Source organism: Molothrus aeneus, chromosome 12, assembly GCF_037042795.1.
Source record: "Molothrus aeneus isolate 106 chromosome 12, BPBGC_Maene_1.0, whole genome shotgun sequence".
NCBI lineage: Eukaryota > Metazoa > Chordata > Aves > Passeriformes > Icteridae > Molothrus > Molothrus aeneus.
In genome coordinates, this window is record NC_089657.1 from 9,728,030 (window position 1) to 9,744,828 (window position 16,799).

Below are 16,799 nucleotides of genomic sequence, written 5' to 3' on the forward strand. Positions count from 1 at the left end.
AGGTGAGGCTTGTATGTAGTTGATATTGCCAGAGAATTTTTTGAAAGTTGCTAATTCTGAGCACACAAATTTTATGTCAAGAAGGTACAGGACAATGCACAGACTGTTCCTGAAACATCAAAACTCTACATATTGTTCCTTGAGTTTGTCACCATAGCTTAGGTTGATGCCTCACACTCTTTTATGACACCTACACACTTTGATGCCATATCATATATTTTTGGTCTGCCTTGTTTTGTTGGGGTGTGGGGTGTATCCTTTCCCTTCCCCATTAGAAACTCAAGCTGTTCAACTGCTTTTAATATAGTGCCACCCAAAACACGAAGAAAGTGTTGTGTTTGTGGATTTTGGCCAGAAACCATAGAGTAAACATCTCTGTCCTCTCCAGGCTCCTGGTGCTCTGGTGTCTTGCCAAGCAACTCAACAAATGCCACCAGCAATTCTGAGCTTGAAATGCCCAAAGACCTCTTCCTTCTTCACCAACATCAGAGGAATGGGGCAGCTCCAGCCAGTTCTCATCCACAAAAACAAGCAACTGTGTATTAGAGTTGTGCTCTCACACACTTTTTTCATGCAGCAGATAACCTGAGAAGAACTTTATGGTGGTCTAATCACACAATTATTTTAAATTTTTCTTTAAGACACTATTTTGGAGACATCCATTTCATGGAATCCAAAGCAATTGGCTATTCTCAAATTAGCAGCTTCTTGTATTTGTGGTGCAACTGGTAATGTTTTCTCCTTTAAGATGAAATTTCTCTGCAGCAAAAGCATTAATAGCTGTGTGAAAAGATTTCTAATTATAAATTTTGCCTCAATTACTAATTAAGTCTATTGTCAGACTGAATAACTTCTTTTAAACAAATTATGGACCAAAATATCTCTTTTGTAAGTAGTTTTTTTATTACTTAGTGATTCTATTGCTTTTGTAGAAGTTATCCTCTCATGAAACAGCTGAATTTGAACCACAATAGAGATGCTGCTGCATTTCAATCTGAACAAGAGCTCTGGCTTTAGGCTGAAACCCAGTTATCCTCCTCCACACATAGTTAGGGCCCCCAGGTCTGTAAAAATTTCCTGCTGGTGCATTCAGATGTGTTTAGTTCCTCTTGATTTATCCTGATTTCTTTCCTAAGGAAACAAGGCTTAACCTTGCTGCCTTTCCATGAGTTTCCTTCTAAATTTGTGACCTCTTGGCTACTTTCAGACAAATCTAGTAGCAGTCTCAACCATGACTGGGCCCTCATACAAAATGAGGGATCCTCTACAAAATGTAGATGCCTTTTGTGCCTTAGTCCATGCTCGTCTTGATCTCTCTTTGCTGTTTGTGGGTATAATCTTGCTGTTATAGATGGCAGTAGTTCTCAAGGGAATAGGGTGACTATGGAGAATGCTGCCATGAGCTGGTTAGCACAGTTTGCATCTCACAGCTTGGCCGAGAAGGGGACCTGCAGAGTGCTGGAGGCGGGATCTGACCCTGTGCACATCCTTATAGCCCCATGGCCAGGGCGTTGGCATACCCTGCATGCTCTGGATCTTCAACACGTCAGCCAACTTTTCTATTTTAGTAGTAAAAGAAGGAGACTCTGGTTTACTGCAACCATTTCTTCCTAGGCCAGTGCCCTTTCCCTACCCACAGTGCAGGGCCAGCAGTTTTGAGGGAAGCCATGTAGCATCTTGTCCTGGAGGGCCAAACTCCCTGTGACCAGCTGGGTCCCAGCACTGCCCTCAAAGCCTCCTCTCGCCAAGATCTCAACACAGGACTTGCATGACTTCTGCCCGTGCTGATTCCTCCGCCCTTCCTAAGGAAAGGTTAAACCGAGTTCTCAGCAAACGCTGTAGGGAGGACACAAGGCTGCAGCCTCATATTCCCTTACGAGCACCGTGTGTGTGTGTGTGTTTGGGAGGCACTGTAATGCTTTGACAGCAGCTTGACATTGCCTTGAAAGGTGCTGGAGGCTCTGCAAGCACTTGCCAAGAGGGGGTGGGGGAGAGGAAAGTGTGTCAGGCAACACTGCAGTCGCAGCCTCTTCTTGTGCTCAGCCCCGCTGCTGCTGCTGCTGCAACTGCAGCTGCAACTCGGGGGCTGCTGCGCGGCTCCGCTGCCGGCCAAGTTCTGGCGCGGGGGCAGCGCTGCCTCCGCCGCAGCACTGCCTGCCCGCCCCCCTCCCGTCTATGCCTTTTTTTTATTCCCCCACGCCCCGCCTGAAATGCCCATGAAAACCTCGGAGGGGCTCGGGCAGGAAGGGGCCAGCGCATCTCCACGGGATGATGCCCGCTCTCCGCCGGCGGGGCGCGGGGTGGAATTCCGCCGGGAATGAAGTGCTCGCTCGACATTTGCTGCATCTGCCGGAGCGTCAGGGTTCAGTGGCTGCCTCCCCTTCTACCAGCTGTTCCGGTTAATCACTGCGCTTCCAACTTTTGCTTGGCAATGCCTGATGGACAGTGGAGCCGAGAGAACTAGCACCGGATTTTTAGGACCTCATTAAAAAACCCATACGCTTAATTTTCCTATTTCTACACAGGACTGGCGAGCCGCACGTTAAACAGCCGTGTAAAGGTATTTCTTCCTAAAGGATTGCCACATTTCTGAGTCCTCGCAAACTGGAGAGCCCCGGACATTGGTGCTCGATCTCGCTGCCGGGCGGTGCGGGAGCCGCGTGTGCGCTGCAGCCGCGCTCGGCGGCGGGAGGCAGCCCGGGAAGCGGTTCCAGCGCAGGCAGGGAGAGAAAACCGAGCGGCTCTTACAATTAGTTGAATGATTTGATAGATAACAGCAGACATGCTTTGTGGACTGAAAAAGGATTTGCAGTCAGACTTTGGTGAGTGAGCCTTGTCTGTATTTTATTTTTTTCGCCCTTGTCCAGTAGTTTACTTTTGTTTAATCTGATTTTCTTTAAGCATCTTTAATATCGTGAACAGTTTCATGTACTACTTTCAAAGCGGTTTTACAAGTCCAAACCGTTGCATGCAAACTTAAGTACTTCGATTTGCGAAATATTTCTCGGTTTCTCTGTAAAGAATTTCTCCCTGTGACCACTGGAGAGTACCCTTCAGACTGCCTTCTCCTTCTCCACCTGGAAGATTGGCAGTCACAGGGGCTGTTTGTATGGCACCTCAGATATTGTGGAGCCTTTACAGCTGTTTTGGCTTTTTAAAAAACAAAATCTAAATGTAGCTCCATATTTTCCAGGCTCAGTGTGTGAATGGTCTGGGCGTTCAGCAATAGTGATTAGGGGGCTGGGAAGGAAGAGGGGAGAAGGGCTCTGCTGAATGTGGTGGGATCACTGCCATTGCCCTCCCTCCTGTATAATCCACTATTACCTTGTCTAATAAATATTTCAGCTCCTGCTGGAAATCTGCCATTTCAATGAGCTGCTAACCCCTGCTTTAGATACAAGTTCACTGTTACTGTGGAGTATAAAAAAAAATCTATTTCATTTCTACAAAAGAGTAGATAGATGAGTGTAGAAGGGCACCTTTACAAAGGGCAGGCATCAAATTCCAGCGTGAGTCTTTCCAGGATGGACAGGCTCTTATATTTCTAGCTGAGTGCAATATTCAGGTACTTTGTTGCATGCTGTAGCTCTGCTTGTTGCAGCTGAATGTGCTGCATGGAGCTTGTCTTCCACTCTGATGCAAGCATTTCCCTTCTGAAAGCAAAGACATTGGAGTTGGAAGTACAGAGGTAATTTATGGTTTCTGAATCATTTTGCACTGCCTGAAGTGATGTAGCGAGACTGACTTCGTCCTCTCCTTGGCATCAAGAAGCCCTAAAGCATGAACCTAATTTAAGAAAATTGTTTTCCCTCCCTAAATCTGAGGGTAAGATAAACCAGGTGGAAAGCATCTGAGCCTGGGTGTGTTGCCTAATCCTACAGATAGTGACTGGAGGCAATGTCCACCTACTGTACCAGCACAGCAAGAAGCATTTTGGGGGCTTAATTTGAAGCTGCCAGAGACACGTTAATGAGTCCTGATAGGCTGAGGGAGTCTGGGCGTGTGACTTGGCAGGAATGTACTTGTTCCATGGAAAGATCAAAAGACAACTTGGCAGGATCTCACACTGCTCTTGGGGTTGAGCCAGGACCTGGGCCCTGGTTTGGAGGTGGCTGACACTGAGTGTGCTCGAGGGGCCTCCTTGGTGCCACCAGCCACAGAGGGGGTCATTTGTGAAGCCTTTCCAATATGACACCAGAGACATCTGGTGCTTCAAGATGGCTGTGTTGTTGCAAATGGTGATGTCTGGATCCTGGGTGATCAAATGAGAAATTTTCCTGATGTCAGCCCCAAACATTTCTCAAGAATCTTGGGCCAATGTTGTGTCATGTACAAGGGAATGGTGCAGTCACTGGGTGGGTAGGAAAGGAAGCCTTTTTACCCTGGTGTCAGACCCTCACAGCTTATGCTTGTGGTGCTCCTGAGGACCAAGATCATGGCTTTCATGGGAAAGCTTTCTGGAAATCTAGAATGGAAGCAATGAAGGGAATTGCAATCTTACCACTCACTTTAGGATTTTAAGTGGAATACGCAAAACCAAATTGATTGTTTCAAAGAAGCACCCAAACATTTCAGAAGTGCTTTTTGGGCCCACCACCATTAGGGTATTGGTGATTTCTTTTCTTTCTGTCAGTTGCTTTCAGACATTTTTTGATGGGACATTTTAATCATAGAGAGATTTTGTGTGTCCTTCAGAATGGAAGAGTCAGAAAACTCAAAGTAGCAGTGATGTTTTATGGGAGGTGGTGTTTATTTTCTATTTAGAGTGAGTGGTTCTGCTGCTAGCAGGGTGATTGTATTTCCACAAGAGCCTTTGTAATCCTGCTGTTGGAGGACTTCCCTGAAATCTTTTATGGCCTTTCTGAAGTCCAGGAACATCCTCTGTGTTTTGCTCTAGCAAACTTCACATTCAGTTAGTCCTTACTGCAGGATCACTGCAGAAATGGGCAGAGCAACAGAACTCACTGAATCTCCTTTGTGCTGCTCCAAGTCACCCACTGAAGATCCCATTCCAAACCAGCCCATGTAAAATGTTAATTCAGGACAGCACAGACACTTCAGAGGACACTTCATCTTTCAGATGAATCTATTTGGGTGACTTAATTATTTTTGATTTTGTAAAAATACAATTCGTATAGAAGGCAAAGGAAGAATAAAGATCGTAGATGAGTGAGGATGTTCAGTGCTTTTCTGTTTGGGTTTGTTGTTTGGTTTTAGGTGTGGAGTTTTTTGTTGCCATTAGAAGCCATGCTTTTAGCATGAGATGGACTCTCTGCAGACCAAGGAGAGCAGAATTTCCTGTCCTTTTTTGAGACTGGCAAACTACACCCTTTATTGCAGGATGGGAATGGCCAGAAAAAGAGACCTGTTAATAGATCTCTGCCCCTTCCTGTTCTCAGTTTTCAAGAGATCAGCTCCCCTGTGTACTCTCTCTGCTTGCCAAATAAGCAGGGGAAAGAATAGAAAAAAACATGCCTGAAAGGGATAGAAAACTAATGTGAGGAGCAAGAATAAGACAGGAGGAAATCTTCATAGATAAATCTCCTAGGAAGAAAGATTTTATCTTTGTTATTGAAGAATTCATCACAATAGTGCTATTTAATATAAGTCCTGCTCATCAGGCTGCTTACGTCACTTGTCAGCTTTTCCTCAGTTGCAGCCAAATGAAAGATTAAGAGAAAAACTAACTGGGGTGTGTGTACCAAGACAAACATCTCTGGGCCTGAATCATTGATCTTAATTTCCTTGAGCCAAAAGTGGGCAATGAGGGTTTGTGCTATTCCTCTGCCTTGAGATAGTATTGGCCATGCCTGTGATATCACCCATCCACATTGCATTTGAATATATCCAATCTGGGAACAGTGCATCAGCTCAAATTAATTCAGTACTCTGAAATATTAAGGAAAAGCTTTGCTTACTTGTAATTTCAGTGCCTTTGTATTCCATCCTAACGCAGATGACAGATTACTCCTTTCCCTCTCTGCATCATGTTCAAATATCTGAAGAGAGTAATAATACTTTTTTTCCTCCTCCCTCTCTTCTTTTTAGCATAGACAACTCATCTCTCCCCCCAGCCTCAGAAGTTGTGGTCTTGCAGATGTCTGACCAGCCTGCGCCAATTCAGCCTGAATGAACTCCAGCTGGGTCACATTGTTGTTGAGCTGTGGTTCCCAAGCCTGGGGACTGCATTCAACCCAAGGCCTTTATCAGTGCTGAGTAAAATAAAAGGATGATTTCACAGATTTTGTAGACTATACCCACCTTGCTTATAGCAGGGTGTTAGCTCTTCTTGCATATGACATGGCACTGTGGATTTACATTTAGTTTGCAGCCCACAGTAACTGAAGAGTCCTTGCTGTCACTTTGATAGTTTTTCCCCATCCTTCATTCATTAGATTTTTCCTGCCTGGGTATGGTAACTTGCATGCCCCTCTACCAAATAGTACATCTGTCCTTTCATGTATGAGTCATTCTGGGTTCAAAATTTACTTCCCAGCCTGCTTCCAGTCCCTCATGCCTTGTGGCTGTCAGTAAACTTAATAATATCTCTGCAACCATCCAGGTCATTAAGAGAAAACTTGGAACCATACCAGGCTGGTGGAGGGTCCTCACAGAACTTCATTTAATACATCTTTCCCTCCTGATTGTGAACAACTGATGAATTTTCTCAGTGTGTGGTTTTCCAATCAGTTTTGCATACACTTCATAATCATCTGTATCCTGCTTCCCAAACATACTTACAAAAATAGCATGTGAAACAGTGTCAGAAGCGTTTCTAAAATTGCGATATAGCAACTTGCCTTTTCTGTCTATCCAGAAATGTTACTCTCATATGGAAAGCAATTGAGTGGGCATGACTTATTTGTGGTAGATCCAGGTTTGCAGTTAGTCCTCCTCATTTGGTGTTAACAGCTCACACACAGTCAGCTCCAGGAACTGAAAGAGAGGGTGATGGATTTGTCATTCTCTCGCCCCCACTCTGGTAGCATGTTGTTTTGGTTTGGTTTTTTTAAACTGAACATTGCATTTTATTCTTCAGCCTTGTGATCTCTTACCTTCTCCTCCCTAGGTTCCTATGGATACCTCCTGATGGCTTTAGGACTTTGGTCACCAGGTCTCTAAAGTTTTGTTGACTAAAATTTTAAGTATAAATGAGCTGATCTGTGCTGTCAAAATGAATTCTTGCTCTTTTCTAGAGATTACCCATTCTACTGAAATTGCTCTTTTATAGAAGAAAACAGATGAAAGTAATATCCTACAGCTTTTCATGGCCTATAGAAACAATTTTTTAAATTCAGTTTTTCTCCTCCAGTATAAAGAGGGATGAGTATGAGAGGGATGTTTTTCAGTGCAAAGGCCAGGGAGATTTGATACAAATGTTGGTCCACAGTGTCAGTTGAACAACTGTTATAGAGGTTTTCTCTCCAGTGTTAAATGTTGGAGCCCAGTTTCCAGCCCAGGCATTAACCTCCTTGCCACCCTCCTTAAGAAAATTTCGTTGCCACTGGAAGAGGTTCACTCTGGCTTAGAGAGACCCACAGAAGGGGACTGAGTTTCATGTGGTGTGTCAAGTCTTTCTTTTGGCTTTATATCTAGGATCATTGCTCTTTATGATGTTTGCTCTGTTTTATTAATCCATGGAAGCCAAGGGTAACTGCACTGCCAAAGTGCTTGCATAAGTTAGAGCATGTAGGATTTGATTTCTTTTGAAAATGGACTGTTAAAATTGATTGTGTGCGGATGTCAATGTTTACTGCTTCTGATATTATCCACCTAACTCAAGGATGGAAATCATGGAATTTTACCCAGAAGGTTAGAAAAAGGTATTGGGCAACTTGGAGGGAAGAGCACCTCTGCTTTTGTGTGTAGGCATGTGTAGGTGTTGCAAATAAAAGCAACAATTGAATCTAACAAGTAATAATAATCAGAAAGATATGCTAATGCAGAGTTGGAGAGGAAAAAGTAGAGCAAAAAGAATATTTAGCAATGTTCATCAATTGACAATGAAATGCTACCAGGCATAAGAACATTTAAGGCTCTTTTCAGCTGTCGGTTCAGCTACTGCATAAATTCTAGCATGTGAGTAATCCCATCAGGATAGGCATGGTTTTAAGCCTTGATAGGATGGGGCCCCCAGGTCATTGTACGCCTGCCTATTCAAGGTGGCAGAATTTGGTTTCAAGACAAACGTGCTTGTGTGGGTGTTTGGAAATTCTGGGTCTGTGACAGTCTGACTGCTAGTCTGCTTCTGATTTTTTATTTCTTATATTATTATTATTCTGTTTATAACAACAACCACAAAAAATTACTAACTGAGCTTGATGTTCTTAGCCACCAAGTTTATTAATCTGTGGATTTATAAATCAGTCTAGTAACTTGAAATGTGCAAAATCACACAGGATGAAGAATTTCTCTCCCTCCATTCCTAACAATTGCCACCCCCGATTTTTTTACTTCAATAGAAGTATTTTTTTTTTTTCTTTGACCGTGTGTTTTTGTTCAAGGATCTGATAATTACATGCTTGGAGATGATGGCTTTTCAAAAGCATCTTTCCCAGCAATTTTCAACTGGAGATGTGGATAAAAATATCTCCCCATTTTTTATCAGAAATGTTTTCAGTAATGTGCAATTATGAGCTCTGCCTTCATTCAACTCATCCTGGAAGAATTTGCTTCACAGGGAAATTTGTTTCCTAGCTGCTGTAGATGCCAGCATAGTTGGCAGCTGCAGGTTTTGTGGGGAGGAGGGAAAAGAAAGGCCCAGAAATTAAAATTGCTGTGAAGTAAATTGATCTCAACACCTGGAAATGATGAAAAGATGGAATCTCATACTTTTTTGTTAAATCATTGTTAAACTGCTTTGCATGTCAGTCCAAAAATGGCCCTGTAAATTATTTAGTGTAGCTGAGGGATGATCCAGGAAGAGATGATCCACTTCATTCCTCCTCACAACTGATCTGTTTCTTACTGTGCAGGTTCATGTTAGCAAGGTGAAGGCATTGTGGTTTTCCTCCCAGCAGTACTCCAACTTCCAGCCTTAATATATAATCAACACTTTTGTGGTTTATCGTAATGAAGCTTTGAGGTAAGACCTGGCTCAGGTCAGCATTGGTGAGAAGGTCTGGGGAGCAGTTTCAAAGGCATAAACATGCTTTTGTCCTGGGAGGCAAGAACTTGTGCTGGAAAGAGGATGATCTGGCTCCCTGCTGCCAGGTGTGTGGATGGAAACAGGACTTGTTGCATTCTTCTGCATCATTGCATCTTCCTCTTTCCCCAAGTAGGGATGTAGGTCCCTGATCTGGTGTGTGCTTCTGTTTTGGAGGTCATGTTTTAGGTTGTTTGCAGAGATTGAGTAAACTAACTCATTTGGAACTTCTTCCCTTCCAAGTTCTGCCCCTCCTCAGAGCCATCTCAGTATGTGGGGAGCCCAGAGGTGCAGCACTCTCAGCCCCTGCCCTATGGGAGCTCTCACCTGAGGCTGAGGGTGGGATGGCACAGCTCCAGACATCTGCTTTTCCAGCCAAATAGCCAACTTCAGTCATGGATCTGCTCCTCAGTCTTTGAGCAACCACATAGATGACCATACAAATGATGAGGGTCTGAGTCAGACCTCCAGCATTCCCCACTGTTGTGCCACCAGCCCACATGGTGGAGATGTTGCAGCAATAAATTTGCTTCTCCATCAGATTTCAGTGGAGGTTTCCTCCTTTTCCCTTGTGGGCATGATGGCTGATCCATGCAGGGTCCTTACTGCAGTGAATCCTTCACCCTGAAATGTAAGGGAAATGGCCTGCTCCTGCCCAGTGATTTATAGAGGATAATTTCTTTATGGAATGTGGTGCCATTTGGGTAGGATTAAACTCTTGGCATCAGATGAAGGTATGTGTTTTGCTAAGGGTTTTTTTCTTTCAATAATGTAATGCATTTCCCATACAACCCACTGTGTAAAGAGATCCTGTTCCTTCCTGCCATGAGATGCTGTGCTCTGCTGCTCCTGCCCCCAGAATGCCTCCAATCTGCAGCCCAGCAGCCCCCAGGAGCAGGGGGGATTTTGGGGCACCATCTCTGCAGGTTCAGCCTCAGCTGATGCCTCTGCAGCAGTGAAGCCATGCAGGGGAATCAGGGGGATGTGAGTCTGAGGTAGGAATGGACTACATGGGGTCCTGGGTTAGAGCCACAGAGCTATGCCTGGAATCAGTGGGAAGATGCTCAAGGATGTGCAGATCTGGATCAGACAGCCCAGGTGACTTGTAAATCTTGTACCTGTGGAGTTAAAACCAGAGTGAAGTTAGAAGAGCTCGGAGACAGAGGGTGCTCATTACTTCATTCACTCATTGCTTCCTATTTCCCTCCAAGCCCAGGTATCACTCTGTGGTCCATTATCCCCTTGCCTGTCTGTGCTGTGCAGCATGTGGATCTTCTCCCTGCCATTCCCTGCTCCTTGCTGCTGTAGCCAGGCCATGGGAGGTGACTGCTGCTGTCAAGGTGGTGGCAAAACCACCCAGCTCCAGGCTGGCTGCAGAGACAGTTGAGAGACAGGTGCTGTGATTTGTGAGGCTGGACTAAAGGCTTGAGACAACAGAGAAAGTTTTGTTTTTAATAATAATAATAATAATAATAATAATAATAATAATAATAATAATAATAATAATAATAATAATAATAATTTAAAAAAAGAATCAAAGAAACTCCTCTTCCCCCTTATATTTCAATTTATCCCAAATCTTTTCACTCAAGTGAGCTTGGCAGAGGGGCCCCATCACTGAGAGGGGGGATAAGCATTCACCTTACAGGAACTGGAAAACAAAATGTTTGGAAACTGTGGTGGAGGCGGGCGAGCTCCACTGGCTTTCCCTCCTTTGTAAAGGACCCTTTATAATTCAGCAGCTGACTCCAGCAGCGTCATGAGCTATAATAGGCAATTAGCTCCTAGCAGATTTATGTGACACTGTGTTTTATAAGCAAACAGTCATGTGTGTTTAGTCATTAAATGGACCTGCTGTATCTGACATTCTCTGAGACAATCTCTTCCCCCTCACCTCCCTGAGCACACACTCAGCTCTCCTGCAGCAGTGTGGACACACAGACATCCATACTTGTGTGAAACTGGTGGAAATGTATCATCAGCTGATGCTTTTGGTTATGGCATGCAGTGGCAAGAGGTAAACTTTTGGCAGTATTTGCTTTTGGAGAATCCAGAATCCATCTGGAGGTTAGAGAGGTGGGAATGGGAGATATCTGGTGCAGGGATGTTCCCCCACAATCCTGAGGACCCCTGGTGAGGTGAGGGGCTGGATGGGCACTTGCACAGCACCCTGCCAAGGACTGGCATCCAAGTGGTTGCAGTGCTCCCCAGACTTCTCCAGACTTGGAAAGTAGTCAGGTTTAATATTCATAGTTAATTTTAGATATACCTGCACATGCAGTTCTTCCACACATCCATTATACACTCTGCAGAACCTGCTGGTTTTAATTTTTATTAGCACAAGTGCCTTGTTGAATCAAAATTAAGTGGGTATTTGGAAGCATAATGTGAAGCATTACATTTAATGGTCTGTGCTCCTGCCTGGAGAAAGGCTGTCACATGCATCTTCTCTCTTCCCAAGACTCTGCAGTCTTTAGCTACACCTGAATTTTCCTGAGCTCATTGCTACTTCCTATTATCTGTAAGCTTTAAAACTCCCAGCAGCAACCATTCAGGTGTGTGTTGTATCTTTTCAGATGTATGGCCTCATTCTGCTGCACACCTGCCTGGCCTTGGGTTGTGGTGTGTGGAGAGTGGGCAGGTTTGGGGTGCAGCTGGAGCTGTGCTGCTGGGGCTGCTCAGCCCAGCCCTGGGAGAGCTCCTGTGCCTCTCCCCTTCTTATCAAAGGGGAGCAGGTGTCTGCCTGGGGCAATGCAAAACTGACTTTTCCTCAGTCCTAGGCATGAGTCTGCCTGTCCCTCTGGCGTTTGTGATGGTTGGGAGAGCTGGGACTCTCACCAAATTGCAAGTGCTGTTTTAACCAGTGTCCCCATTTCCCAGCCTGAGGCTCTTTGTGGCCATACCTTGTTCCTGGCTAATCCTTTGATTGCCATGGTTTTGGGTTTCAAAAAAGGCCAAGGGAAAACTGACCCACAGAACTATGGGGCATGAATTCTTCACAGAGCAGGATTTCCATGTGAAAATCTCAAAGTTGTCTTGGCTTACAGGCACTCACAAGAAATATCTTTGTGAGCTTTTCAGAGGGTCACAGAGCACAGCTTGCAGCATTTTGTTCTGAATTTCACCAGGAGTTTCCGTGTCTTTCGTGAATTCTTGTGCTGGCTGAAGCTGAGACTGGGTTCTCCACCTGTTTTATTTCACCTGTATGATATAAAGCAACTGGAAACCAGCACAGCAGTTTGCATTAAGGCAGCCATGGGGAACAGCTGGAATACATTAATAACTCTGCTGGAGCAGGGTCTCATCCATCTTTCATACTGAACAGATGTTTACTTTCATTGAAGTGGTGCTGTGCTGATCTTTGACATCAGCCTGTTTGGAGGCTGGGAGGTTGGCAGGGTCTGAAGCCAAGTCAAGGCTTAATGGGAAGCAAGAAGGGGGCAAACACAAGAGCTGAGCTTGTTGAAAGCAAGATTTAATGGGCAATTCAGGCAAATTTTTAACAGCTGGTTTGATGAGATCAGGCTGCACCAGTTCCAACATCAAATCACTTGGAGCTTTGGAACTTTCATATTTCATCTTGCTGTCCTGCTAAATCTGATATTCCCTGACTCTTTGATTTCTCTCCTTCTCCCTCCTTCCTTTCATTTTAAGTGAGGTTCTTGCTTACTCTTTCTTTAGTCATTTAGCTATAAGCTTATTCCATCTCTCACACAGCTCTTGTGAATCCTTCTGACAGAGTCTAGGATAAATCAGCCTGGGCTCATACATGGGCCATTGCATAAGAGATGGTTTGTGTGTCAGAGTCTAAAATCTACATATGTTTATATCAGTCCTGAAGTGGGAACATCTGTATGTATTAATATATTATGGCTTTTACCACATGAATGAATAATCCAACTCCCACGATTTGGTATTTACTTTTTTTGAAACATTGCTACTTAGCTGAACACTGAGGGAGAATCACATTTATGGGAATTAAGTCTTAGTAAGGTTTAGCAGAGCTTCATGGATAAGCTGGAAACAAGTCTAAATGGGGTGCCAGAAATCTTTCTTTTAAAATAGTTAATGCTGTCTGGAATTTCTTCCTGAATTTTTGACTCCCACTGGCTTTTAAGCACTTTGCATCAAAATGCAGTGCAAATCTGGGATAAAGCACCTGATTTGCCACCTACTGCATTAAATGTCTTCCTCTGTGATGTCACCTTCCTGCAGCACCAGCTGTCTTTGTAGTGCTAAAATAGGTTCCCAAACCTTGGGGACTGCCCTGTGAGCTGGGGGCTCCAGCTGGGGCATCACCCTATTGCTGGCAGACCTGGCTGTGAGATGCCTTAGTGCACTGGCCCATGGGATGATGCAAAAAGCTGTTGGAGATAAGTTTTACCTGAATCTATTTGCTCACTTCACACCTTGATCCCTAGCTCATGCTTTTATTAAATGTTACTGCCTTGAAATGCACCTCTTCTGTTGCCTGATTTGCCAGTGCTCTTTTTCGTTTATTTTGTTTTGTTCTGCTGTTTTTGTTTTCCTCTGGTTTGCAAGAGTTTTCTTATTGCTGTTGGCACTGAGATTGACGCATACCACACATGGACCTGTATCAATCTCAGCCACCTCTTGAACTGCTGCTGTAAATCTCCCAGATTTGATCCTTCATTTAATTTTCTGTGCCTTTCCTCTGAGTCAGAGCAGACTTGTAATTGGGAGCAGAGACAGGGTGCTAACCTGGATATGTGGTAGGGTGACCTTCCTTGAAAAAGCCCTCCTGGGCTCCCCTTGCACCCCTTGTTATATCTTGCTGGTCCGAATGTTGCTTATGTCAAACTGATGAGATCAGCAGGGAAGCAAGATGTGATTTGCTTTTCCAGAAGCAAAAAGAAGGGGCTTTTCCCAACTCATCTAAGGAGCTGTGTTTTCTAAAAGGTTTCCTTAAGCTTGCTTTACCTCTCTTCAGTTGGTCTCCACATAGACTGCTCTAAGTTTAGAGGTGCTAAAATTTTGCATGCGCTCTTTGGGGCACATAATTTACTTTTGTAACAAAGACTCTCTTTAAAGTCCTATAGAAGTTAAAGAAAAAAAAAGGCATCAAAACTGTAGCTAAGTCCCTCTTTGTAAAGGATTACAAGGTTGAATGTTGGCACAATATCTTTTTGCCACCTCATCTTCCCTGTCTGGTGAAGAATCCAATGGTTTTTCCTTTGCTTTGCTGCTGCTTGACACAAGAGATTTGCTCTTGACAATTTGCCTGCTGAACTGGGAAAAGTTATCTGTCTGTAGCAAAGCCCAGAATTAAAAACTGTTGTCTCAAGCCCCTAATTTACAAACTCCAGGATATCTAGTGATAGTTTTCATTACTCCTGCTTCTATTTCAGAACTCATGTTCTGTTTTTTTACTTCCTATCCAGGTATATATTGGGAAGTGGGTATTCCAGTTTTCCTCTGTTTGAAATTAAATGTCTTTTCACTACAAAAAATGTAGCTCAGGGAACCCTGACAGTCATTACTTTTTGTCTCTGCTGCAGTAATATTGATGTATCCTTCTGCTTCATTTGAGGTGGGATCTTCAGCTTTGAGCTGGTCAAAACTGCAGAAAATATTTATTATGGGCAAAAATTACCCTTTCACTGAACTGTGATATTTCTTTTCAGCCAATTTAATCCCGAATGGCACCTTCACCTGTTTTGTTTTGGGTTTTTTTTGTAAGACTGGGTTGTGACTGAGCCATTCAACATCTAGTCTCACTCCCTGCATAATACAGGTCAAAGAGCTTAGCTCCTGTGAACCATCCTCTGAATTGCCTAAGGGCTGCCAAATGCTTCTGAGAAAGATGTCCATCCATCATGCCAAGACATTCCATAACACAGTGTCCAGGTGGTAAATTCTTTGCATTCAGTGGAAAGAGAGGACATGCACATGTTCCAACATCTAGGATGCATCTATAGCTTCCCTTCTCAAATTCTGGCTCTCTAGCTCTGCCCTTGAAGGGTTCTGTGCTCTCCTGCCAGGCTCACACACCAGACCAGATTGCCTTCTCCCTTCTCTTCAGTACAGCCCTACCTTGTACTTCTTAAACTCCTCTGCTCCCTGGAAAGTTAGCAGCCTCTTGATTTAACAGTTCTTTTGTAAGATCTTGGAGGATGAAAGACAACAAGTACCGTTTTTAAAGCAATCATAATAGGGATCAAAGGAGAGTTTGTAAAAAGCAAAATAGGTGCAAGAATTTGCTATCACTATCACTGCAGCAAATTGATCTCCAGAAGATGGAAGCCCTGACTTCTCCCTGTTCTGTCACCCCCAAGCTGTTGCTTTGTGCTTCATGTTCCCACCCAGGCTGTGCATGAGTATGCCCAGCTCTTGGCACTGCCAATGGCCCTTGAGTCCTGTCTCCCTGTCTTCTCCCTGGACCTCTGTGAGTCCAACCCCGGCCTTAGGTAAGACAGTAAAAACCCCAACAAGACACTAAGATGAAATATATTTTAATATGGAAATTGATAATGTTTTTGGCTTCAACTATTGATATATCAAAAAAATAAAAGCTGTTGCCTGCTAGGGTGTAGATTTTGACAAGCTGCCTTAGTGGGAAGGCAGCTTGGAGCCAAACCCTCTGCAGTGAAAACATTCATGATGATTTTCATTAAAGAAAACCTTGTTTTCCTTTTTTTGACTGACTCCAGGGTTTTTAAAGAAGTAAGTAATAGTGGCCTCTAGACTTAGGTGGCACCAGTGATTTGAGTGCTAAAGTCTAATAAACTGACAGTACTTAATTTCATTTGATTGAAAATCCACAATAGAGCTGTCTTTTATTATTTGATTTTACTCTGCAGTCACTTAGCATGGCATTTGGAGCTTGAAAGAAGGCAAGTCCTCAGGGTTTGGATTCAGCAGGCTGCATTTCTTATCCACCTCCATATTTAAGAAAGAGTTTGGAAGATTACATGGAGTTGATAGGGAGAATTGATTCCCTTGCCAGCTAGGATTTACTGCTGCCTGCTGCTTAGATTAATAAATCCAGTTGTATCTAGTGAAGCATTCTTCCTTGGAAATGATGCTAGACTTTATTGGTAATTTCTCACTATATTACAATTGCTAACTTTGATAATTTCCATGAAAGATCAGTCTGAAAATGTATCTTATTCCTCTTGAACTTTTACTCTTGAAAGTTAGTTTCTTCAGATAACACAATCAATATATCAGCAATATTTCATCTTTCTAGCTTAGTGTTGGACTGTCCCCTGTACACTCTATGCTGCTTAATAAGAGAAATTGCCAGATTGACTGGAAAATGTAACTTTAATAACATCATTTCAGACACTAGAACCATTGAGAAATAATAATCTCATGGAGTTGGTTTTTGCACTATTCTTGTCTCTTGTGCACAGAATTACTGTGGATGCTCTGTGTGAGTCTGAGTGCAAATGACCTGCAAGGGGGTGAGGCACTGCAGGGCGGCCTCTGCCACTGGGTCATCCACAAATATAAACTGATGAAGCTGTCTGAAAATGCCAGGGAGGATGAGAAGGATTGCAGGAAGGGAAGTCTCTCTCCATTTTTCTCTTTGTATTTTTTAACACTAGAAATGCAAATCTTGCTGGGGACTGCTTAAGGAAAATGAACTTGAGAGAGCTCAGTGAGTGAAGAGGGATCTTCTTGGTGTTGA

At 43.7% G+C, this 16,799-nt stretch overlaps 1 protein-coding gene across 2 annotated transcripts in view; it reads left to right on the top strand.

Annotated features, from left to right (window-relative positions):
• Nucleotides 1–16,799, top strand: part of GRIP2 (glutamate receptor interacting protein 2) — a 249,364-nt gene that overhangs the window by 165,495 nt on the left and 67,070 nt on the right. The window contains exon 1 of one of the 2 annotated variants that reach the window (XM_066557951.1): nt 2,718–2,822. The exons of the other annotated variant lie outside the window; for it this stretch is intronic. Within the exon in view, the coding sequence (XP_066414048.1) occupies nt 2,783–2,822 (40 nt within the window). The 5' untranslated portion in view covers nt 2,718–2,782. Of the gene's footprint in view, nt 1–2,717; nt 2,823–16,799 lie in introns of those variants that run through there. 2 annotated transcript variants of the gene reach the window in all.